Source organism: Cetorhinus maximus, chromosome 12 (genome assembly GCF_964194155.1).
Source record: "Cetorhinus maximus chromosome 12, sCetMax3.hap1.1, whole genome shotgun sequence".
In the NCBI taxonomy this organism is placed as follows: domain Eukaryota; kingdom Metazoa; phylum Chordata; class Chondrichthyes; order Lamniformes; family Cetorhinidae; genus Cetorhinus; species Cetorhinus maximus.
In genome coordinates this window covers 80,094,923-80,121,811 of record NC_135890.1, presented here as the reverse complement: position 1 = coordinate 80,121,811, position 26,889 = coordinate 80,094,923, and the positions used below count along the sequence as shown (strand labels likewise).

The 26,889-nt window shown below is 44.9% G+C and overlaps 1 protein-coding gene across 1 annotated transcript in view; it reads right to left on the bottom strand.

The window, feature by feature from the left end:
* Window positions 1–26,889, bottom strand: part of LOC144687630 (hepatocyte nuclear factor 1-alpha-like) — a 225,990-nt gene that overhangs the window by 161,583 nt on the left and 37,518 nt on the right. The window contains exons 2-3 of the mRNA XM_078554000.1: window positions 19,277–19,476; window positions 11,187–11,442 (exon numbers count right to left, since the gene is read on the bottom strand). Coding sequence (XP_078410126.1) covers window positions 11,187–11,442; window positions 19,277–19,476 — 456 coding nt within the window. The remainder of the gene's footprint in view (window positions 1–11,186; window positions 11,443–19,276; window positions 19,477–26,889) is intronic.

Below are 26,889 nucleotides of genomic sequence, written 5' to 3'. Positions count from 1 at the left end.
ATTGAGTTGTTTAACTGTCCACCACCATTCACGGCTCGATGACTGCAGAGTTTAGATCTGATCCATTGATTCTGGAGTCGTTTGGCTCCGTCTGTTGCTTGCTGCTTACGCTGTTTGGCACGCAAGTGGTCCTGAGTTGTAGCTTCACCAGGTTGACTCCTCATTTTTAGGTATGCCTGGTGCTGATCCTGACCTGCCCTCCTGCACTCTTCATTGGTGGTGAGGGTAAAGGGGGAAGTGTGATCTTGGGTGGGTGGGGGAGGTTGCCTCCAATGGGCACAGGGGACCCACAAACGAGGTGACCACCCCGTGTACAACACCAGTCCACACAGTTAAATCTGCCAGGCTTTCCATATGGTGTGGGGCTCCCCTTGCCATGGGTAAAATAGCGGTGGGGTGGGATGAGGCCCTTAAGTGGCCATGAATTGGATGTAATTGAAATTCCTGGCTGTGGGGTAATTTCTGAGAAATTAGACTCTGGCTGAGGTTGCTATGGAAATTAAAACTAGACAATCTAAAATGGCAAATAGGAGCTAATAGGGACTATCAAGTTTCCCACCTGCTGTGCTGCAGAATATACACAGAACTCCTGGTGTTCGGGAGAAGCAAGCAGAGCTCTCTAAGAAAAAGGTCCATTTTCTTTTCGGTAGGAAAGACGACTGACAGGAAGCAATATGCAAGCTAGCTTAAAGGAACTGAAACCTAAAAGCAGTGTGAATAGAAATAAAAATAGCTGGAAAAACTCAGCAGGTCTGACAGCATCTGCGGAGAGGAACACAGTTGACGTTTCGAGTCCGTATGACTCTTCATCAGAACAGTGGTGTAGGTACACCCACATGTTGTTAGGGAGGGAGTTCCTGGATCATAGTGAAGGAACGGCGATATATTTCCAAATCAAGACGGTGAGTGACTTGAAGGGGAACTTCCAGGTGGTATTGTTCCCATATATCTGCTGCCGTTGTCCTTCTAGTTGGTAGCATTCATGCATTTGGAAGGTGTTGCCTAAGGAACCTTGGTGAGTTCCTGCCGTGTATCTTGTAAATGGTACACACTGCTACTGTGCGTCAGTGGTGGAGGGAGTGAATGTTTGTGGATGGGGTGCCAATCAAGTGGGCTGCTTTGTCCTGGATGGTGTCAAGCTTCTTGAGTGTTTTTGCAGCTGCACTCATCCAGGCAAGTGGAGAGTATTCCATCACACTCCTGACTAGTGCCTTGTAGATGGTGGACAGGCTTTGGGGAGTCAGGAGGTGAGTTACTCGCCACAGGATTCCTAGTCTCTGACCTGCTCTTGAAGCCACAGGATTCCTAGACTCTGACCTGCTCTTGAAGCCATTGTATTTATATGGCTAGTCCAGCTTAGTTTCTGGTCAATGGTAACCCCCAGGATGTTGATAGTGGAGGATTCAGCGATAATAATGCCACTGAATGTCAAGGGGAGATGGTTGGATTCTCCCTTGTTGGAGATGGTCATTGCCTGGCACTTGTGTGGTGTGAATGTTATTTGCCACCTGTCAGTCCAATCCTGGATATTGTCCAGGTCTTGCTGCATTTGGACATGGACTGCTTCAGTATCTGAGTCGCGAATGGTGCTGAACATTGTGCAATCATCAGCAAACATCCCCACTTCTGACCTTATAATGGAAGGAAGTTCATTGATGAAGCAGCTGAAGATGGTTGGGCCTAGGACACTACCCTGAGGGACTCCTGCAGTGATGTCCTCGACCTGAGGTGATTGAGATCCAACAACCACAACCATCTTCCTTTGTGCTAGGTATGACTCCAACCAGTGGAGAGTTTTCCCATATTCCCATTGACTCCAGTTTTGCTAGGGATCCTTGATGCCACACTCGGTCAAATGCTGCCTTGATGTCAAGGGCAGTCACTCTCTACTCACCTCTGGAGTTCAGCTCTTTTGTCCATGTTTGAACCAAGGCTGTATTGATGTCAGGAGCTGAGTGACCCTGGCAGAACCCAAACTGGGCATCAGTGAGCAGGTTGTTGCTAAGCAAGTGCCGCCTGATAGCACAGTTGATGATTTTACTGATTACTTTACTGATGATGGAGAGTAGACTGATTGGGCGCTATTTGGCCGAGTTGGATTAGTCCTGCTTTTTGTGTACAGGACATGCATGGGCAATTTTCCACATAGCCGGGTAGATGCCAGTGTTGTAGCTGTACTGGAACAGCTTGGCTCGGGGTGTGGCAAGTTCTGGAGCACAAGTCTTCAGTACTATTGCTGGAATATTGTCAAGGCCCATAACCTTTGCACTATCCTTTGCCTTCAGCTGTTTCTTGATATCACATGAATCGACTCGGCTGAAGATGGCATCTGTGATGCTGGGAACCTCTGGAGGAGGCCGAGATGGATCATCCATACGGCACTTCTGGTTGTAGATTGTTGGCAAATGCTTCCCTGGAAGTGTGGTGGAGGCAGGTTCAATTGAGACATTCAAAAGGGCATTGGATGATTATTTAAATAGGAACAACGTGCAAGATTACGGGGAAAGGGCAGGAGATCGGCACTAAGTTAAATGCTCAGAGAGCTGGTGCAGACACGATGGGCCAAATGGCCTCCTTCTACACCGTAACAATTCTGTGATTCTGCTTGAGCCTTATCTTTTGCACTAATGTGCTGGGTTCCTCCACCTTTGAGGATGGGGTTATTTGTGGAGCCACCTGCTCCAGTAAGTTGTTTTATTGTCCACCACTGTTCACAACTGGATGTAGCAGGACTGCAGAGCTTAGATCTGATCCGTTGGTTGTGGAATCGCTTAGCTCTATCACTTGCTGCTTATGTGGTTTGGCACACAAGTAGTCCTATATTGTAGCTTCACCAGGTTGACACCTCATTTTTAAGTATGCCTGGTGCTGTTCCTGGATGCTCTCCTGCACTCTTCATTGAACCAGGGTTGATCCGCTGGCTTGGTGTTAATGGTAGAGTGGGGGATATGTCGGGCCATGAGGATACAGATGGTGTTTGAGTACAATTCTACTACTGCTGATGGCCCACAGAGCCTCATGGATTCTGAGTCTTGAGTTGCTAGATCTGTTTGAAATCTATCCCATTTAGCACGATGGTAGTGCCACACAACACATTGGAGGGTATCCTCAGTGTGAAGACAGGACTTCGTCTCCACAAGGACTGTACATTGTTCACTCCTACCGATGCTGTCATGGACAGATGCATGTATGGCAGGCAGGTTGGTGAAATTGAGGTCAAGTATGTTTTTCCCTCTTGTTCCCTCACCACCTGCCGCAGACCCAGTCTAGCAGCTATGTCCTTTAGGAGTCGGCCAGTGGCAGTACTACCATGCCACTCTTGGTGATGGACCTTGAAGTCCTCCACCCAGGGTACATTCTGTGCCCTTGCCACCCTCAGTGCTTCCTCCAAGTGGTGTTCAACATGCAGGAGCACTGATTCATCAGCTAAGGGAGGGTGGTATGTGGTAATCAGCAGGAGGTTTCCTTGCCCATGTTTGACCTGATGCCATGAGACTTCATGGGGGCCAGAATCGAAGTTAAGGACTCCCAGGCCAACTCCCTCCTGAATGTATGCCACTATGCCGCCACCTCTGCGGGGATGGTGGTGTCTGAGATATGAGTTGTAAGGTATAATTCCGTGAATATGACTATGTCAGGCTGCTCATTGCTTTTTATTGGCTTTTTAGGGGTTTGATACAATTGAGTGGCTTGCAGACACGATGGGCCAATTAGCCTTCTTCTACACTGTCACAATTATGTGATTCTGTTGTTTAACTAGCCTGTGAGACAGCTCTCCCAATTTTGGCACAAGCCCCTTTGTAAGGAGGACTTAGCAGGATCGGCAGGGCTGGGTTTGCCATTGTCATTTCCAGTGCCTCGGTCGAGCTGGGTGGCCCATCCGGTTTCATTTCTTCTTATTGGCCTTTTAGCAGTTTGATACAACTGATGGCTTGCTAGGCCATTTTAGAGTCAACCACATTACTGCAGATCTGGAGTCACATGTAATCCAGACCAGGTGAGGACAGCAGATTTCCTTCCCTAAAGTGGCATTAGTGAACCAGATAGGTTTTTGTGACAATTGACAGTGGTTTCATGGTCATAGACTTTTTAATTCTAGATTTTTATTGAATTCAAATTCCACTGTTTGCCGTGGTGGGATTCGAACCCCGGTCCCTAGAGCATTACCCTGCATCTCTGGATTGCCAGTCTAGTGACAGTGACAAGGCCACCGCCACCTCCCCCAGAACAAGAGGCCATAACCTTAAAATTAGAGCCTCAGGGGTGGAGTCAGGAACACTTCTTCACACAAAGAGCAGTGGAAATCTGGAACTTACATCCCCAAAAGGCTACTGAGATCAACTAGAAATTTCAAAACTAAGATTAATGAAATTTTGCTTGGCATGTTTTAAAGTAATATAAAACCAAGACAGATGATGTTAATATTATGCTAATTGTATTGTTAAGGTTGAGGATAAACAGTTGGAGGGTATTGATTGATCGAGTATCTTGAGCACATAGCGGTGTGCTTGGGGCCTTTCATGACTGGCGGGTGCCAGAGGGGCTTGGGGGGGCATCACCAGCCCCCGAAATGTTACATTAATTCAACATTTGATAATGTTCCTTTAAAGATTTGGTGTTTGTTTAGTGGCCCTTTAAGGGACAGTTTGTTAATTAATTTGTTTATTAGTTAATTAATTTACTTTATTGGCATTCTCAAAGAGTACAAGAAGGGACTGCCCACGCTCCTGTTCTTTGGTCACCTGGTGCAGAGAGGGCAGGCAGATCAGAAGACCTCCTCTTAGCCTGCTCCTGGGCCTGGCCAAGGTGGTCAATTAAAACACCCAGGCAGCAGGAGGGTCAGGGGGTCGCTCGACCTGACTGCCTGTCTCTCTTCTGTGGTTACGTCCTCACCTAGGTGTCATTGGAGAGAGAGCACATGATGTCTACCAGTAGGCTACAGGCCTTCCGCAAACAGTGAGCTCCACAGGGGCTGAAATGCATCATCGGCCCCCAAAATGTTACTTTAATTAAAAATTGTATAAGGTTCCTTTAAAGTTTTTATTTTTGTTACAGACCCTTTAAGGGACTGTTAATTAGCTCATTAGTTAATTCAATTATTTGTTTTGCTGTTGTACTCATAAAAAGAGTATAAAGAGGGACTGACTACTGCAGTGGCTCAGTGGGTAGCACTGTTACCCCTTAAATCAGAAGGTTGTGGGTTCAAATCCTATTCTAAAGGCTTGAACACAAAAGTCTAGGCTGTCACTTTAGTGCAGGAACAGTGCACTGTTGGAGGTGTAATCTTTTGCCTTCAGACTCTGCAGCGATATCTTTACATCAAGTCCCTTCCTAGATGGTGTACACTGGCAACCTATTTCTTCCGCCAGGCGCATGGCCTCAATTATGACCTGCAGCTCCTGTTTATAGACCTGGGAAGTCTCTGTGCCTCCTTGACGGAGTTGTCTGACTTTTACCAGGAACTGATCAAAGTCTGGAACATGGTCGCCTCACGCCGGAGCTCTCTTCTGTCAGGAGTATCGACTATCGTCCATGATCCACTGCTCAGGAATCCATATCTCTCCCAATACAGGTTCATGCAGCTGTCGGAAGAAAGGGCTCAGGCTGCTTGAGTGATCAGAGCCGGTGACATGCTAGAAGGTGGAGGAGCAGGTTGGATGACATCACAAGATCTTCTGTGTCATACGTCTGTGGATGTCCAGCTCACATCCAAAGTCATCCAGAGGCTTATAACCCTGGTGCAGGCCCCAACTGCACCCCTGGCGTCAAGGTGCCTCAGGCATGTGGTAGACTCCCATCTGAACTGACCCCTGTTCGGACGGAATTTCACATTGGCCCCAGGTCCTAAAACCTCCTTCAGAAACCCCAACCCCACAATTTGAGCCGTCTGATGGAAATCTCCCCTGTGCCTTTCCATTCTGCATGGAGGGGTTTCCTGTACAGGCTGTTGCTGCACACCCTCTATTTCCTCACCCTCGTTAACCATCCAGACACCCATGGCGTTCAGTCCTGCCATCCGGAGGTGGTGGGGGCCCCAGGTGGGTGGCTCTCTATGCGGGAGCCTTCCTCTTTTCCATCAGGGATTTGGCGTGGGGGGTGTTGCATGCAGCAGTCCCATATAATAGATGGTTAAGATGGCTCATGGACCCCCAGGATGCCTGTATTCTCTGTGGCCTTGAGCAGTCGGGTTCCATGTTTATTGGTTGTCCAAGGTTGCAACCTCTTTTTGATTATTTGATGGGGCTGCTCGTCAATATTTGGTTGCACTTCAGCTTCGTGCTTCTGAGCTTTGGATACCTGGTGCGGAGTGGGGGGACAGATCAGAGGACATCCTCATGGGCCTGCCCAAGGTGGCCATTAACAGATTCAGGCAGTGAACTGTGGAGGAGGTCGTTAGAGCTGACTGTCTGCCCTCTTCCGTGGTTATGTCTAACCCGAGTGTCCTTGGAGAGGGAGCACATGGTGTTGAGGCCTTCCACAACTGGTGGGCACTGCAGGGACTGGAGTGCACCATCACCCCAGTTTAATAAGTTTCCCTATGAGGCACTTCAGCCTCACGCTTCTCTTGTTTGGCCACCTGGTGCAGAGATGGATGGGAAGATCAGAGGATCTCCTCATTAGCCTGCTCCTGGGCCTAGCCAATGTAACCTTTAACAGGTCCAGGCAGCTGGTAGTTGAGGGCCTTATTTGACCCGACTTTCTGCCTCTCTTTGATGGTTACATCCGTGCCCGAGTGTCCATGGAAAGGGAGCATGTGGTGCCTGCCGGTACACTTGAGGCCTTCTGTGACTAGTGGGTGCCGCAGGGCCTGGAGTGCATTATTTCCCCAAAAATGGTATTTTAATGTAATTTAAGTTTCTTTTAAAGTTTTTTCTTTGTGCCCCTTTAAGGGGTGGTTCATTAGTTAATTCGTTTTTTAGTTTGCTCAAAAGAGTATAAAAAGGGATGGCTGGGACACTGGGGTGGTTGGTAAGTAGGAGAGGGTGATATGTAATGCTGCATTCTGTGAATAAACCTACTGTCAAGAAATGGATCTGTGCCTAGTTTCATACTTCACCATCTGGCTTAGATCCATTTAACAGGTAAATGGAGTGAAGATCCAGATCAGCTCCATCTAATTGAATAGCAGAGCAGCACAAGGAACTGAATTGTTGACTCCTGTTCCTACTAATTTACTGTATCCCCTGCCCTAAGTCAAGGATGCTGAAGCTAATTTCAATGTTCAATTACCAACTCAGTTGAGTTCAGCTAATACAACACAGATCAAAGAAAAATAGATTGCTCAAGCTTATCCATGACCCACTGCCATCCTGAGGGTAAGACAGAAGTAAATAAAAGCAAATGTATCAAATTCCATTCCTTCAACCCATCCCCTCTCCTATACTGGAAGCAACTATTCAGAGAACAATTAGCTTGTGACTTGATTTGTGCTATATCTGGCTTCTGCCCCTCCTCCAACAATGCAGTTTCACAGCCTTTTGCCCTCACTTTGTGCTCTGCACACACACCCAAGCCAGCAACTTATCAGGATAATATTACTGGGTTTAAGTGGTCAGCTTCATTTGTGCTAGAAAGATCAGACCCCATTGGCCGGCCTTGTTTACCCTCCATGGACAATGGTAGGACACGTTATCAATGAGATATTCCCTTCCTTCTGTTGGCAATGATTGAGGAATAATTTGAAGGCTTCGTGCTGGAAGCAAGATGTTACAAACATTTTTTTAAAAATTGAGGCTCAACAGAATTGGAGTATAACTGGTTAGAAAATATGGACTAAAAATGCTTAGCTTTCATTGAATAAATAAAAGAGATTTGTTGAGCAAAGCAATTCTTGGTGTGATTCGCTTATGAAACCTCGTTCAACAAATAGTTCTGATGGCTTGTGGAAAATGAGGATGTATCCCTTTCATACTTTGATGCTTATTCAGCCCTCAATTTCCACACAGGGAAGGAAAGTAAAAAGTTGGGTGGGCAAAGGAGACATGGTCAGGTCACACAGGTGACCTGTTAAAGACTACTTAGCGCCAATATTAATGATGAAATGCATATGGTGACATAAATCCAGACCGGAATGGAGACGATTGGATAGTTTCCCCCAGGTTAATCACGCCTGGTTACTGCAATGCTGTAAGTGACTGGGATCGATTTTACACACGAAACATGTATGATGTAACTATCCTCCACTCACTGCATTTTGCTAGAGAATAAATCAATTTGTATGACAGTATGTAACTATCCTCCACTTACTGCATTTTGCTAGACAATTAATCAATTTGTATTACGTAACTCATTTTTTTCCCCAAACTTTGGATTGTGGAGGCAGCAATGGCGACTACCGAGCAGAGGCTGTGGCAGGACACTCCTGGGATTGGCACCAAGGTGCCATTACATGCACGTGCATGATTCTTAGCTTCAAGGCCCCGTTAGAGCCTCCAAAGCAATTGTGAACAAAACCATCAGGCTGTGTTCAACAATTGCACCTCCCCCACCCACCCCGATTCAGTAACTCTCCCCCCCACCCCCACCCCTGCTCTCAGTCTGCAGTCGCACCAATTTTCAAGCACGAAAATGAAGTCACGGTAAGAAAAAGTTTGGGAAGCACTGGCGTAACGATACTCCACTCACTGCATTTTGGTAGAGAAATAATCCTGCTGTGCTCAGGAGACTTTATTATAATTTCGGTCATGAGTTTGGAGACTTTAAGTTAAAACCTTAAGTCCCACTCCGACTCCAACTCATTAGCTGTAAAGTGTAAATATTCACCCTGTTAATTGCGATGCTGCTGTGAAGCTAATCATGCCAGTCGATTGCCCACAGAGTACTTCAGTTTAATTCCCACCATTTTAGGTGTGCTTGCGCCATGTATTATTCCTTGGAAAGAACTGGCAAGTAACAGATCAGCTCCTGCTAATGCCACTCTATAATGGATTATGGGGAGCTATACAAAAGCAGTCAGGTTGAGTAGCCATTCAGTACCATTCTTTTCCTATGGTACGACACCTTTCCTGTGTTTGCTGCTTGAAACCCTGGTCAAGAATAGATACAGCCACATGGCAACTGTTAAAAATGAGAGATTTTATAAGATTGTTGTGTTTTGGGACTTTTGCCTTTAGTTTAGGGTAAAATGGGGGAATGAAGGGGGTCATGTGACCTTTTCTGGCATCTAAACAAACTTGAGTGGCTTGATTGTTAAAGGTTACAAGAGGGCCCAGGTTGTTTTACTGGGAAGAGGCTGCAAGATTTTTACACCTGTAAACAACACCCAAGCAGCCATAGTGATGGTGGATGGACCTTAGTCTCCAAGTCCCAAGGAAATGTTAGGAATATTAGGTCTTGTAAACAGCTATACTTTAAACTGCCTGTTTAATTCCAAGACAGAATGAAGTTGGGTGTCTAAAGGATAGCTAATCAGCATTTCTACCTGAATACAAGGCCCATGTGATTGACATTGTCATGGAAATGGATTCTGAGAGGGGAAGAGTCCATAGGAAGCCACTGAAGGATTGAGTTACAGGTTTTCCTAACAATCACTAAATCTCACAGACTGAGTCAGTCTGCAAGAATCCGAAAGAGAAAGAGAGATGGGGGGGAGGGAGGGAGAGAGAGAAAGAGAGAGAGAGAGCAGAGAGAGAGAGAGAGAGAGAGGCAGCAAGTCTCTATTATTCACCAAGCAGGAGGCGGGCGAGAGCTTGTGCTCAGATTGAAGAAACCAAGTTCATGAGGGTTTAACCAAAGTTGGGAGATTCATCTAGCTTTGGCTAGAGGGAGGGATCGCCAGGGTAACCCACACCATGACATTCAGCCCAGGAATTAGAATTTGTCCAGCTGGAAAAGGAAAAAGGAGCTAGGAATCACTTCGGACTGGTTCCTGGAGAATAAATTATCTATTTAAGGGACAGTGTCAAGTATAACCATGGAAGGAGATTTTAGGTTGTTTTAAATGTTAAGAGGGTTTCTTTTCTGTAGTTTGGAGTATAGTTTGCCTACTGAAATAGAGTTTAGTTATTGTTGCTTTTAGTTTGTGTGCTACAGTAAAAGACTTAAAACTTGATATCTTGGTGTGTGATCCTTTCAGCCATTCACTGGAAGTTTGGATTTCTTTTTAAAAGTTGTCTGAACCCACAGAAGTGTAACAGAGCCCACAATCTACCACCCTATTCATAATTATGCAAACTCAGGACATGGCCTGACAGTCCATCACAGTGTTTCATAATTATTCATACTGTACTTGAAGTAGTGCTACAATTATAACCAGTGATAGAAACATCATCTAGAACACTGCTTATTGTTTTGGGCATTCCACCTGAGTGATGGATTCTCCCGTCGCTTCAACAAATGATTGTCAGCAAGGAGACCAATTGCTCACCATCTACAATGGTGTCATCTTATTTGTGATGTTAAACCAAATCTTGATTTGCAGATTCGATTACAAACATTCCATATGCAGTCAGTGTTGGAGGGGTGGGTAGAGACACTGACTTTGCAGCATGCTTGCTTGTCCTGGTCTGAAATGTTGAGATTGTTTGTCTGGTGACAGACCTCTCCATTTGGAACTGCCCAGGGTTATTTTTCCCATCTTATATAACTAAAATAAAGGCATTTAACTCTGATGAGACACTAGACATTTAGTTCTGATGGACACTGCAAACTCGCTATCTCAGTCCGCAAGCATGACCCCCACCTTCCGGTCACTTGCCATTTCAATTGACCAACTTGCTCTAATGCTCACATTTCTGTCCTCGGTCTGCTACAATGTTCCAGTGAAGCCCAACGCAAGCTAGAGGAATAGCACCTCATCTTCCAATTTGGCACTTTGCAGCCTTCATCAAATTGCCTTTCTGCACATTTGAGATTAATTTGTGATTATCATCATGGCTATGAAGGATGTGAAGACCGAGTCCAACATTGTCCTTATGTCCACACGGCACATTCCAGTAAGGATACCTATCAAGAGTAAGAAACTGACAGGCTTCACCCATGTGCTCCAAGCACCACCCGCACCCCTCACCCCAGCCTTATTAGTCTGATTAGCTCAGCAGTGTTAAGATCAATTTAAGGTTAGCTGTTGCATCTCTACCACCAGCTGGGCTGAAACATGCACAGACCAGTTTTCAAACCTGGGACCTTTCAAGCCTACATTGTTCAGTCCCACACTCAGCACAGTTATCACTTCTTGTTCGACCTACCTGTTACACTCTTCAACCAATGCTTCTCGTTCTTCCTTGCTTGGGTTCTTCTGCCTCTCATAAGCCTGAAATAAAATTTGCTGTGATGCAGGCCCCCACTTGAATCTGTTTCTCCTCATCTTCTTGTTGGCTGGCTCTTCAACAGGTTCTTCCGCAGAAACTCCTGGGGCTGAATTGTTGAACTCTGCAAAGAGATACAGTTGCTGTCTGTTTTCCACCACATTTTGTCCTGTCTTCTGTGTTGGTTGACTGAACTCTGTAACGAGAAAGGGGAGATAATTGTGGCTAGTTTAGAAAGAAAGGATCAAAGGCTCAATAAGCAAGAACTTTAATCAGACAGCATATAATAACCATCATGCTTTAACTTTCTGGAGTTTTCACGTTGGCCTAAATGCGATAATAATCCTGTCATTAAAAAGACGACCTGCACTCATGTCCTCAGTTTAAATCTGATTTCGGTCTGCTCACCCAAGAGAATTCATAGTGCAATAGAAATGCAATTTGTAACTGCCTTCCATCTTTTCCTCCAAGACTGTTATCCTGGCTTATTCTTCTGATAGGATTGTCAATATCCAGAACTTACGATATACAGTGCAGTATTCCTGGACATGAACCTGGGTGCTAGCAGAATATAGCACCACGCAGTGCCACACAGATATCTGCTGTAATTAGTCTACGCACAGATGGTTTAAAAGTAAATGGCCGCAAGTTATCTTTGGGAGCCATTGAATAATATTTTATGCTGAAGGTATATTTTAACAGAAGACGTCTTGTGGGCACAATTGGTCAATCAGTCGCATGGACTTGTAAAGGAACAACAGCCTGTTTGAGGTCAATGGGTTAGGAACTCAGGCATGGTGTAATGAGGGACGCTGATTTTCCAGGTACCCATTTGGTGCTACCAAGTGCAGGCTGACTCCACCTGCTTCAAGAGGACTGAGAGAGTCCTCTGTACATTTTATCGAGTAGTGTTACAATATCTGTTTACTTGCATTCTCCACACATAACACCAAGTACTGAGGTTATCTCATGGGTCAAGCAGGCTTCACTGTCAACTGACACATTTACTTGTATACATATGGGCCAGGATTTTCCATTCGTCAGGCGGGCTCAGCGGGGGCGGTCGGGAACCCGACTGCCGCCCACGATCAGCTCCGCACCACCATTTTACGCAGGGGGGCCAATTAAGGCCCGCCCAATGTAATACATGAGCGGTAGCTACCTGTGCGGGCAGGGGGGAGGAGGGAGAGTCAGGTCCAGCGCTCAGCACAGAGCTGCCTCAGGGAGATTGAAGCGCTTCTTAAAAAAATAAATAAAAACAATAAAAATTTAATGAAATATGTCCCCTCATGCGACTGTGTCACATGAGATGGGACATGTTTTTATTTTTCAGAAGAAGTTTAAATTTAATTCGTAAAAGTTTTAGGAAACCTCATCCCGCTCGTGGATGAGGTTTCCTAAAAAAACCTGAAGGCCGCTTGGCCTTTTCGCCTGCCCACCAACCATGAGGTTGGACAGGCAGCGTAAATATGAAAATAATTTGTTCGTTGATGGCCTTATTAGGCCCTTCAATTATCGGCGGGCACGCAGCCGACTCTGGCATGCACCCGCCAAATGAAATGTCGCGAGACAACACAAAGATATCAAAACGCAAGCCCGACATCATCGCGTGTCATTTTATGTTCTGGCGTGTCGGGCCCGCCCCCGCACGCTGAATGGAAAATTCTGCCATGAACTTTTCCATCTAATTATTGGAGGCAAGAATAAATATCTTTGAGTTTACATCAAGATTTCAGTTATCAGCCAAGCATCGCTTGCAGTAGACTGAAGTGAGCAATACTGAGTTCGCCAACTCTCTCCATGCATACCTCCTGACCAAAAGACAATGAGGTGCTGCACAAATGTAGCAGATGGTTCTAAGGGCGTGACTGCCCTTGAATTGAACCTCAAGCCATCTTGTAATGAAGATCTACCCCCAATTTCAGTTCAGTTATGGGAGTTACTAGCATGAATTACACAACGTATCATTGATAGCTAAAGACAACATTCAGAAATCAGTATTGTAAATTACTGTAATTATTGCAAATCTGTGCTGTAAATTCTATGTTGCACCAGAAGACACTGAAATCGATCTTGGTCAAAATCTGAAAATGTACTTTAACGTAGAGCAGAAGGTGCAACTATCAGGCTAAAGGCTATTATCTTTCTGAATATCGTCAGCTGTAGATGAGATAGAATGTGTGGACAAATACTTATTCACACACACATACTTTATGTATAGGGCACCTGAGAACAAATTCAAAATTATAATGCCATGTTTCAGGTAATAAACCATTTGATCTTTACTCTTGCGTTTCTATCATTGGCATTCTCTAATTGTGGGGCAGCCACCATCCATAAACATGTATCAGCACCACAGTGAATGAAACAGAATGCTACCAACACTGTTAAGATTAATCTGATAGTATTTTTCTGCATAATCCACTCTGAAAAGCATACTGGTGATTAATATGGTTGTTTGCCACAAATATAGAGTGCTTCACTATCGTTTACATTGGTCCCAGTGTTTCTCAAAGTGCAGGGGCCTTTGCCCTGGACACAACGGAACAGGGACCAACAGTGGAACTGAAATCTGAACATGTGCTGGTTTGGTTGGTTCGGACAGGGGATGTGAGCTACATTCCCTGTTTCAAAATACGAATCTGACTGTAAATTGATTCAATGTATCAAACGATGAAACCTGATGGCTTCAGGGCAGCTGATCCATTTAGAAGGTATAGTTAAAGGATTTCAGTAAATGGAAGCAATCATCAAGTGGAGGTATTGATATGTAGAGCAAGCTTCTTCCTTAGGGTTAAACAGTACATTATTAATCCATGCTCAGAGCATTTTTAAAAAATATAAATAAGCACATTTTATTGCAGGAGAGTTTGTTGTTATATGTACAATACTTATTTTTTTAGAATTTAGCATACATTGTAGGTTATATAACATATCAAGAAAGGCTGAACAGACTGGGGATCTTTTCTTTGAGGGGTGAACCAGTAGAGGTCTTTAAAATTATGAAGAGGTTGATAAGGCAGGCATAGAGATGATGTTTCTACTTGTGGGTGAGTCCAAAATGAGGGGTCATAAATATAAGATGGATTTTAGTTGGATTAATAAATCCAATAAGGAGATCAGGAGAAACTTCTTTACCCAGAGAGTGGTTACAATGTGGAACTTGCGACAACTCGAAGTAGTTGAGCAAACAGCATAGATGGATTTCAGGGGAAGTGAGACAGAAGGATATGTTGACACACTGAGATGAAGTAGAGTGGGGAAAGACTTGAGTAGAGCAATATCAGCAGTACAGACTAATTTGGCCGATGGCCTGTTTCTGGGCTGTAAATTCTCTGTTGTATCAGAAGGCACGGAAATCAATCTTGCTCAGAATCTGAAAATGAGCTTTAACATACAGCAGACAGCTGCAACTATCAGGCTAACGCCTAATATCTTTCCAAATATCATCGCATGTAGAGGAGATACGTCGACAAATACTTATTCACACACATACTTTATGTAACTGGTACCTGAGAACAAATTCAATGCTATAATGTCAGGTTTCAGTCAATTAACCATTTGACCTTTACTCTTGCATTTCTATCATTAGTATTGTCTTGGGATGGCCACTATCCATGAACATGTACCAGCACCACAGTAAATGAATGGAACACTAACATTCTCTTTACTGTTAGAACTTCATTATACATGAGTTTACTAAAAGTGGGGCTTTATTGTATTCGAGATCATTACAATCAGTTACATTCAATCAATTTTACTACAAATGTATCTTCGTTAAAATAATCATTTCTGTTCAAATATTAAACTCACAATATTTTTGCAATGTGCTATGATCTCCAAGTCCTGTTTACATGATGAAGTCTGCTCTCAATCATTTTCTGTTGCTACAGGCATAGCTCCAGGCCCCACAGGTGCAACACTGTGGTATAGCTATAACTCATTCCTGGCAGGTTTAATTTTCTACTAATGAAGTCAGTCCCAATCTAAACAAGACTGACAAGTAACGATTGAATTCTGGGGTATGTTAGATTATATTTCATTGCTATTGGGAACCTTGACAAACTATAGTGAGAGATTAATTTGCATTCTACTGATTGGGATATATTAGCTTCAGTTCCTTGGATTGTTATAATCAGATTGTGAATTGACAAGACTCATCAGCACTTCTCCAGGAATGGAATCCATCATGGCAGAAATATGTGACAGATGTAGGACACCCGATAAGGAGTGAAAATTCCAAACGCAGGGAGTTAAACATCTTAGAGGAAGCTGTGCTCACTCTTAAACAGCACTGCTGTGAGTCACATCAAACAGCTTACTGAGTATTTGCTCATCTCACTGGAGCCTGCAACTCTAGTCATGCCTGCTCTCTATTTTCAGATCTTATAATGACATGAATTACACCCCCCCCGCCCCCAACCAGCACCCACCCATCATGGACCTTTATCTGACTGTTGAGGTGGGAGGGGGTTGGTTGGCTCAGGTGGCTAGATGGCTAGAGTATGGAGCAAAATAATGCCAACTATGCTGATTCAATCCCCATACTAGCTGTGGTAATTTGCCTTGCCCCATGCTTGATGTGGAGTGGTGCACCTCAAGCTATATAACCACTGTCTCTCTCTAACGGAGAGAGGTGTCTATGGTCCTTCATGGACTATGGCTAATTACCTATCATTTTGAGGTCTGAGCTTCATTAGCATTTGGACAGTGAGCTATGGCCAGAGATTAAATACCCCTTGACACCATACTTGCACCATGAGATCACAATATCGGGTGGATTAGCTGGAATAAGGTAAATCCATGTGGGGAGTATGATCTTGGAAGTGGGATCGCTGGGAGCTGGAGTAGCCCAGGCTAGCTTTGTGGAGTCTGGAGAAACAATCAAGCTCTTCCTGCCCAAAGGAATAGAATACCTTTGGGATTCTCTTTGACCAGGGAACCAGCTGTTACTGGTCAATGTGTGTAAGTCAAATGCCCTGCCCAGTTCAGACCAGTAATGAGAATCAGGGTCCTATCAATGTCATAGCCCAGGATTTTACCGCCTCACCATGGCATGTCTTCCCCGGCGGATGTGGCGAGCCATTTAAATTTCCATTCAGTTCGGCGGGACCATAATATCCCACCGGGCGGGAGGGGTGGTAAAATCCTGGCCATAGTACTCTGATTAATAGTGGGGAGGTGGTGGCATAGGGACGTAGTAGTATTGTCACTGGAATGGTAACCCAGAGATCCAGGGTAATGCTATGGTGGAATTTGAATTCAATTTAAAAAAGTCTGGAATTAAAAGTCTAATGATGACCATTATTGATTGTCGTAAAAACCCATCTGGTTCCCGAATGCCCTTTAAGAAAGGAAATCTGCCGCCCTCACCTAGTCTGGCCTACATGTGACTTCAGATCCACAGTAAAGTGATTGACTGTTAAATAACCTCTGAAATGGCCCAGCAAGCCACTCAGTTACATCAAACTGTTAAAAAACTCAATAAAAAGGAATGAAACCGGACAGGCCAGCCAGCATCGACTTAGGCACTGGAAACAACAACAGCAAACTCAGCCCTGCTAACCCTGCAAAGTTCTCCTTACTAACAACTGGAGACATGTGCCAAAAGTGGGAGAGCTGTCTCACAGACTAGTCAAGTAACAGTCTGACATAGTCATACTCACGGAATCATACCTTACAGGTCAAACATGGGCAAATAAACCTCCTGCTGATTACCTTGTATCGTCCCTCCCTCAGCTGATGAATCAGTGCTCCTCCATGTTGAACACCACTTGGAGGAAGCACTGAGGGGGGCAAGGGCACAGAATGTTCTCTGGGTGGGGGTCTTCAATGTCCATCACCAAGAGTAACTCAGTAGCAGCAATGCAGACCGAGCTGGCCGAGTCCTAAAGGACATAGCTGCTAGACTGGGTCTGCGGCAGGTGCTGAGGGAACCAACAAGAGGAAATCATACTTGATCTCATGCTCATCAACCTTCCTGTCACAGGTATCAGCAGGAGTGATGACCGCACAGTCCTTGTGGAGACAAAGTCCTGTCTTCATATTGAGGATACCCTGAATTGTTTTGAGTGGCACAACCGCTGTGCTAAATGGCATATATTTCGAACAGACCTAGCAACTCAAGACTGAGCATCCATGAGGTACTGTGGCCCATCAGCAGCAGCAGAATTGTACTCGAACACAAACTGTAACCTCATGGCCCAGCATCAAGAAGCCGTAGCAAAACTGGAGTCAATGGGAAACTCTCCACTGGTTGGAGTCATACCTAGCACAAAGGAAGGTGGTTGTGGTTGTTGAAGGTCAATCATCTCAGTTCCAGGACATCACTGCAGGAGTTCTTCAGTGTAGTGTCCTAGGCCCAATCGTCTTCAGCTGCTTCATCAATGACCTTCCTTCCATCATAAGGTCAGAAGTGGGGATGTTCACTGATGATTGCACAATGTTCAGCACCATTTGCGTCTCCTCAAATACTGAAGCAGTCCATGTCCAAATGCAGCAAGGCCTGGACAATATCCAGGCTTCAGCTGACAAGTGGCAAATAACATTTGTGCCATACAAGTGCCAGGCAATGGCCTTCTCCAACATGAGAGAATCTAACCATCGCCCCTTGACATTCAATGGCATTACCATCACTGAATCCCCCACTATCAATATCCTGGGGGTTACCATTGACCAGAAGCTGAACTGCACCAGCCAAAAAAATACTCTGGCTACAAGAGCAGGTCAGAGGCTAGGAATCGTGCGACGAGTAACTCACCTCCTGACTCCCCAAAGCCTGTCCACCATCTACAAGGCAGGGGTGTGATGGAATACTCTGCACTTGCCTGGATGAGTGCGCTCCAACAACACTCGAGAAGCTTAACACCATCCAGGACAAAGCAGCCTGCTTGACTGGCACCCCTTCCACAAACATTCACTCCCTCCACCACCAACGCACAGTAGCAGCAGCATGTACCATCTACAAGGTGCACTGCAGGAATTCACTAAGGCTCCTTAGACAGCACCTTCCAAACCCACAACCACTATCATCTAGAAGGACAAGGGCAGCAGATGCATGGGAACACCACCAGCTCGAAGTTCCCCTCCAAGTCACACACCACCCTGACTTGGAAATATATCATCGTTCCTTCACTGTAGCTGGATCAAAATCCTGGAACTCCCTCCCTAACAGCACTGTGGGTGCACCTATATCACATGGACTGCAGCAGTTCAAGAAGGCAGCTCACCACCATCTTCTCAAAGGCAACTAGGGATGGGCAAAAAATGCTGGCCTAGCCAGTGACACCCACGTCTCGTAAATTAATTAAAAAAAACATTTTCAATGGGCCTGTCACTTGGGGCCTTCCTGGAATTCAGCAAAGGGGGAACATTGCCATGGTAACTGATGATGACAAGGGGGTGGTAGGTCATTGCCCATCATTTTTGGGGTACACCCACACCATTGCCACTGTGTGGCAGTAGAGCAGTGGGGAAGGGGGTGGTTGGCCTCAAAGTCACTAGAGATGACTGAAGTACAGCCTAAGAGGGGACTAGGGAGAAGTGCTGCTCATAGGTAACGGAGAAAAGTGTTTCAGGAACACAGTACATATTAACATACTGCAACCTTACTCTATTCAGACACAAGTTCCCTATCTTGGCCAGGTTGTCAGGACAGGTCATAAGTGGTTGCTTTGTACTGTTCTAAAGGGAGGTTAAGAGAGTCAGAGAATCACTCAAGTCAGGGCATTCAGCATTCCTTAACAGTCAGTTTCAGATTAGTGTTGACAGAAGCCTGGGAGAAGATCATTACCTATCACATCAGTCAGGGAACACTGATGTACAACATTGCAGGGGATAGGATTTTTTTTTAAATAGAGAAAATTAGAAAAAAACCCATGGATCACAATATTTTTCAGAATGATGAAAATAGAAGTAAGTTACTTCTGAAAGTAAATAATCAAGAATTCTGAATTGTTATGTTAATGCAAAATGATAGAGTGCCTTGAGCTTCAGCCTAGTACCAAGGTATTAGAAGGAATGATACTCACGCTGGGCGATCTCTCTCTGTTTCCGGACGTACCAGGTGTAGAGAGCAGCCCGTTTCTGATTTTTCATTGGCGTCCCCTTGTTCAGATGTTGCGACAAGTGAGATTGGTTTAAGCCAGTTGTGTCCACCACTTCTCGCTGTGGGATATTGTGCTGTTGCATGTAGCACTTTATCATCTTTGCTGCCCTCCATGGATCCTCTCTGTAGTGAAGGCAAAGAACGGAACAGGGTTACAATTCTAGTGTTAATGTCTTTGTCACCTTGCTTTCTCTCTCCTTCTCATTTCCCTCACTTTGAAGCATGGTTCACGAGTGTTGATCAGCTTCCTTTATCTCACCCAAGAGGGGATCTTTTGTGAAAGTAGAGAGCCGTGGGGGATGTGGCAGGCCAGTCAAAAGCCCATTGACTTTCAGCGTGCCTGGCGGTGGGTGGGGTCAGAAACTCCCACCCCATGAGTAAACAGGCTACTGGGGAGGGTTTTGCCCACTTTCCCCCAAACCTCCGTATGTACACACACACACACGCACACATACGCACACAATCCAGGAGGAGGACTGAGGGAGGTCTTCTAATTCAATCATTGGTCTGTACTGAAAAGGCTGTAGATGTTCTACAATTGATCTTGTGCGAAAATGTTGGGAGCACAAGATTGGTTTCACCACTGATGCCATGTCGAGCCAAATAATCTGTTCAGCTCACTTATGAAGAATGACCACTTGGGAAAGTTATTAGAGGTGACCAACCTCCAAGAAATCATACCCTATAAAGTTATTTTCCCACAGAAGACATCACAGCCCTCACTCCACTAACAAGAGTCACTCGGTAGTCTCAGGAGCACTGGCCAATAATCTATTTTTTCTCTCGCAAGCCCAGGGATATTAAGGTCACTTTGAGCATCACTCCTGCCTCTTCAGCTGAGACCAGTTAATTCAGCACAAACCAGGCAGTGAAACCGGCACTTTATGCAACATGCTACCACAAGGACCTGTTGAGATGATTAGTATGGATATATTTAAGGGCAAGCTAGATAAACATGAGGGAGAAAGGAATAGAGGGTTGTGCTGATAGTGTTATGTGAAGAGGGTTGGGAGGAGGTCTATGTGGAGCGTAAACACCAGCGTAGGTCAGTTGGCATATTCCTGTGCCGTACCTCCCCCCTCAAAGCCAGATTCTGCAGGCCCAAGTTAACCTCAGGGCTAGGCTTCATTCAAAGGCAGCCAGCCAGAAGAAGGCACCAAAGAGGGATTAGGAGGGTGGGAAATTTTCCAACTCCTATCCTGAGCCAACCAGCAGGACAGGCCTGAGGGGGAGGGGGAAGGAGAGTGGTGCAGGGTGACATTGGGGATTTGAAGCCTCGAAGCCAATCCAAGAAGGGGTAAACATGGGTCAGCAGTGGGCCTCAGTATGGCACCACAAAAGTTAAGAAAAAGGAATTTCTTTTGAGAATGGCCAGGAACTATCCCTTTAAGGACTACTGGTTAGACAGTTCACTGTCCATTTATACTTCAAAATTAAAATTGGGGTCCTACAACAACCTAAGATCAGATTATTAAATTTAAACCATACTCATCCAAAAACAAGCGGACATGGGATGCACCCACTGAAAATGGCATCAGAATGAGGTCCCCCCCTCCCTTCCCGCTCCACCCCCAGCAACCCCCCCACCCACAATTTTCCTTTGCTGGGCATTGGCTTGTTAGGTGCCCCCAGCTTATCAAATGAATAAAGATCCAACAGTTAACACAAGTAAACACAGAAAATGCCGGATAAACATGGCAGAACTGCCAGCAACTGAAAAAGAAAGAAAAATAATATTTCAGGCCTAATCCTTCACTCCGTGTTCTGACAGAAAATGCCACAAACGTCAAGCAGGTCATCAGTATCTGAAAAGAGCTGAATATTTCAGCTGAAGACTCTTCATCCATACCTTCAACCCTGACCCCTTGGTAGAGGTGGGTTGGCGATTTCAATGTGTTAATCCCTCAATCACAGCAATATTAACATGACTTTTGGAATTTAACTGTGGGAGCAGCCATTTCCCAGGCTTCCTGGAACTCACCAATGTAAGAACACAGATACAATTGAGGGTGCTGAAGACATGACAGGAAAATATGCCATTAACTCCTGAAACTCTACAGCTACTTTCTTGTCTGTTTGTGTGAAGGAATACCACTGGCAGGAGAGAGGGTATGGGCAGAGAGGTGCAACTCGTAGGAGGCCATAGCTGTCACGCAGGTTGTGCAGGCAGGGGGTCAATTTCCTCATCATGCCAAAACACCAGTATCCCAGGAGGCTCAGCGCCTCGCATGAGGTTGTGGCAGACATTTGCTGCCTGCTGGAATAAGACTTGCTGGTAATAAGACCTGGTGGCCTCTCTTCACCACTGGCTATCAAAATCACACACACACAAATGCCACGTGGCAGGAAAGAAGGAAAACCCAGGCTGAAAGGCAACCCACTTCTCACCCCCCACGTTCATGTAAATTCCACAGATGCCAGCGTGTGCCACCAAAGGCGAACACAAGGTCAGTGTTAGTTAAACTCAACTCCCTAGCTCGGCCCTGGTCCCCTGCCCCTTCCCTGATGACCAGGACTTGGGGCCTAGTCTGTCTCTCTCTAACTCTGCTTCTTAAGCAAACAGGCAAAAAAAAGTTTTTATGAGTTAGCTCTGCTGCTTAGAGCTTTTTAATGGTCATTTTTATTAACTACTTGTTCTTAAAAATGATCAATTTATTCCTTTGACATTGATTTTTTTTGTTTTCTTCATACCTTAACTTTTGTTTTTGAAATTCATGTTTTAATGTTGTGCCAAACCAGATCTCAGGCAGCTGCTGCTAGGATTCTTGCTGGTGGGGAACGAGGGGCTCACAAGAGCCTGATTGCTTTTCGGAGGGCGGGCAAAAGGAGTTATTTTTGCTGCACTAGAAACAGGAAATGTTGGAAATGCTCAGCACGTCTGGCAGCATCTGTGCAGAGGGAAACAGAGGTCAGTGACTCTTCACCAGAACCTAGTACAGAGCGTGGACCTGAAGTGTTGACTCCGTTTCTCTCTCCACAGATGCTGCCTGGGCTGCTCAGTGTTTCCAGCATTTTCTGTTTATATTGCAGATTTCCAGCATCTGCAGTATTTTGCTCTCCTATTGGATGCTCCGTGCTGGGCATTTATAAATGTGGCTAGTTTCAATTTAAAATGAGAAAATATTTATCACTCAATGCAAAGCGTAATTTTTCTGTTAACAAAACCCACTAGTGTGGATAGAAACAGCACATTATTGCAGGTGAATTGGCTGGTGCTAATTTATTGGAAGTCTTTGTCATTTTAAACTTAGAAGTGAAACTATGAGTCATGCATCAATAGAATATGTCACTGTTAGTCCCAAATATTCTCACTCATACATTGGATTGTCATTTGCAGTGCTTGTGAGATTCGTATCTTTTGAATGTTGCTGTCCGGATATTGCATAGGACCAGGTTCAAAGGAGCACAGCTGCTTACATTACATGAACGACCAAGTTGTGTGTAATTGTCTGACAGAGCCATAGTTGTAAAGTGTATCATGATGAAACCTGAGCTTTCGATGGTCTTTATAAATATAGGCATAGAGAACAAAAGCCAAGAAGTTTTGCCAAGTCAATATAAAACAGTTCGGCCCCATTGTGACTATGGTTCCCAATTCTAGGCAGCCGAAGAATGTGACAGGGAGAGCTAAGGGGGAGACGGTGGGGTGGGATGAGGGGCACGGAAACAGGAGGAACACCTGGGCCCTGATTCCCACTTAAAACCCGGTTGATGACACCTGTGAGGAACCCAAACAATGAGACCCAGCAATGATATACTGAAAACCATTTAACAACCAGTGGTGTCAATGAACAAGCCATTGGCATGCTGAAGCTGCACTTCAGGGGCCTGGACTGATCAGGCGCCCTTCAATGTCAAATGCACAGGCAGGTGTTCCAGCCACACTGTGTGCGCTTGCAAAGAGATTGGAGGAGTCTGTCCCAAGCATGAGTGACAAGATGCTGTGGGCATTTACAATGATGTCTTCATCCATGGTAAGAATGGTCATCTGCATGGAGTAACAAACACAGCAATTAATGGTTTGCACATAATGATTGCCACCTTAACTAGGATGACTGATAACCTAGTCTTGGCTGTTCATCAACCCACTGACATACAACAAAGTGCTCTTTGGCTCATTGTTAGCAGGGAAGTGGGAATGAGCCAACCAGGGTCTCTAGAAGGGTTGTGATGCGTCGCACTGTGTACAATATTGCACAGCAGCAAGGCTTGGACCTTCATCTGTTAAACATAAACTTAACATTTGAACACATCCATATTCTTGCCCTCATACAACTACAAATCTTTACTCTTTGGCTTTTTGGCACTTCTACATGTTGTAACCCCAATTGCTTAGCAGAGGCAGAGACAGGCTGCTCAGATCCCTGCTCTGACTGCTGGGATGCTTTTGGCTGACCTGTTCTGGGTTTATGAGCCTGTGTGAGAGCCCTGCCAAAGACTGCTCCAGCTGCTCCTGTGCTCAGCCATCAGGACATGAGGCAACATATGGGGCACTGACTGAGGAGAGCATATGGGTGAGAAGTGGAAGCACTTTGAGCTAAATCCTACTTCCTTGTCCCTTTACACCACTATCCCCCACATGCCCATTCCCACTTCCCTGCTAACAATGAGCCAAAGAGCACTTTATTGTATGTCAGTGGGTTGATGAACAGCCAAGACTAGGTTATCAGTCATCCTAGTTAAGGGGGCAATTGTTATGTGCAAACCATTAATTGCTGTGTTTGATACTCCATGCAGATGACCATTATTACCATGGATGAAGACATCATTGTAAATGCCCACAGCATCTTGTCACTCATGCTTGCGATGGGCTCCTCCAATCTCTTTGCAAGTGTGCAGAGTGTAGCTGGAACACCTGCCTGTGCATTTGACATACCACAATGCTGTTACATTTGTTAATGGCCCCTAGTTTTCACATCTGTCTCCAGCTGAGCAGAGCTTGCAGAATCCTGTGGCCTCTGACATAGACTCTCCACTCCTGTTCCTGTCTCCACTATCTGCTCTTGTTCACTTGTGCTGCATGTGTCAGCAGGTGAAAACCCAAATACCTACCTTACCATTCCCACTAACACGTAAATATCTGAGCTGGTGCCTGGTCTGCATGAGTCCACCGTCTCAAAACGAGCAATCTCCACTGAGGAGGCAGTGTGAGGGGGTTGGGGGGTTACGCACATCAGCATGCAGGTGAATGTGTCACGTTACTCACCTTTCCTGCCCTGCTTAGATCATTAAACTGCTTTCAGCATTGAACCCAAGAGTGTGGTGTAAGATAAAGGGTTAACAGATGGGATGTGCTAATGTATGACATAGATGATGATGCATCACTGACATCAGTCAGTCATGTGTTAGACGAGAGAGAGAGAGAGGTTGGAATGTGCCTACTCTGCAGTCTGTTTAGATGTAGAGAAAATGTAACTAGAAAATAAGCTGGTTATGAGCACTGGCACCAGTTCAACTTAAAAATTCCAAACAGATTAGAATTCAGACTGCAAAGGCTTCACTTGTTTAAAATTGGGACATAAATTGAACAAGCACTGTGGATTCCCTTTCAACTGCTGTTTTCTTAAAACTCTGGAGCCCAATTATAAACACTTGTATGAAATGGTAAAGTTGTACAGACAGCAGAAACAGTGAAAATCAAATGATGGCGATTCCGTTTTCTCTGCACAGTCACAAGTTACAATGTTACACAGTGTCCAACTGAGCCAGAGTCAGCATTGAAGCCTCATCATACGGAAAATGCAGCACAGATCAAGGCCAGACCACAGTAATCCAGTTCTACATTCCCGCAGCAACATTTCTCAGCTCTATTTCCATCCCAGTTGACTCTCTGATTTGACAAACAACTAAATGCTCACATATACATGATGTGACCTTTGGTCAGTTCAACACTTCATGCAATGTGATAGTTATATTTCTTCTGATAAAAATAAAGATAATAGGAAGCTGGAAATTACTTACATTGGATTTAGAAAAAATGTTAAAGTTCCTTGATCTATTTTCACTTCTGTATATCCTACTTCAATAAACTGTGGTGCATGGTCTTTAAATGTGGTACTTTACTGCAAGTTCAAAGAGATTTTGGACCATCCTTGACTATGAACATGTGCACCTAGTCAGCATTGTAAATGCCCTTAGCAGCATATTGTGACATTGGTACTATCTTTGTGAGGTCTTGTGGTGCAGTGGTAGCATCCCTAACTCATAATGTGGCCAAGCAGGCTAGGCCAGCATTTATTGCCCATCGCAAATTGCCCTTGTTCAGGGCATTTAAGAGTCAACCACATTGCTGTGGGTCTGCAGTCATCTAGGCCAGTCCAAGTGAGGATGGCAGATTTCCTTCCCTAAAGGGCATTAGTGAACCAGGTAGGTGTTTATAACAACCATCATCAGACTTTTAATTCCAGATTTTTACTGAATTCAAATTTCACCATCTGCCATGGTGGGATTCAAACCCAGGTCCCCAGAGCATTACCCTGGGTCTCTAGAGTACTAGTCAGTGACAATACCCCTATGCCACTGCCTGAAGGATTATCAGCCTGTAAATCCTTCCAATATGCCTGATAGCAGGCAGTAAGAGAAGGAGCATTTCCTGATCATCTATACTCCAGAAAGCAACAGCAAACCACTGCACTACTTTGCCAAGCATAATCATGGACAAAGCCATGGTTGTCAACACTCTCTTAGGGCATGATAGGAGGACGTACTATTTTTGGTATAAAACCCAAAGGTAAAAGGTTCCATTGTTTGTTTCCTAGCTCATAATTACTAATATGATGTGCATGAGATCATGTATAATTAGAGTATTAAGAAGTAGCTTGAAGCTGTAAAAGTCCTGCAGCATAAAGCAGCCCCAGTAAGCATTAAAGTGGCAATCTCAATCACAGAGGCAATACGTATGGTTGGTTTGTGGAATGGAAATGTCATATTGGTGCAGTAGGAGTGCCAGGCTACAGAGCAGAGAGTATGCTTAAGAGTCATGGAAGAAGATTCTATACTAACTTTCAAAAGGAAGTTGTACATATACTTACAAATGAAAAGTTTGCAGGGCTCTGGAGGAAGAGCAGGGGAGTGGGACTAAATGGATAGCTGTTCAGAAAAGCCGACACAGGCACAGTGGGCCACATGGCCTCCTTCTGCAAATGTAATGTAATAAAAATGTACTAAATCTATTAAATGAACTGTGAGTGCTTGATACTGTTGACTGCCAGAGATTCCATTCTCTCGTGTTAACATCCATGCCTGTGCAAAAGCTCACTGAAACATTTTGTTAACGTTTTCCCTAGTTTGGGGGTATTTTCTTTGTTCATTAATGTAAGCAAAAATGTTTACAATGTTTAGTATACAATGAAGACACGTTCCAAAGCTCTGACGCTCACCAAACCCTCAGCAACTCTAGCTCGGATTAGAAACTAACAATGGGTGAAACTGACCATCAACCAAGCTCTCCCAATCTATGGGGTAACCCATCAGTACACTAACCCACCAAGATGTCCATCTCTCCCTGTTTTATTGTGTTGCCTTGCAAGGCAAGAA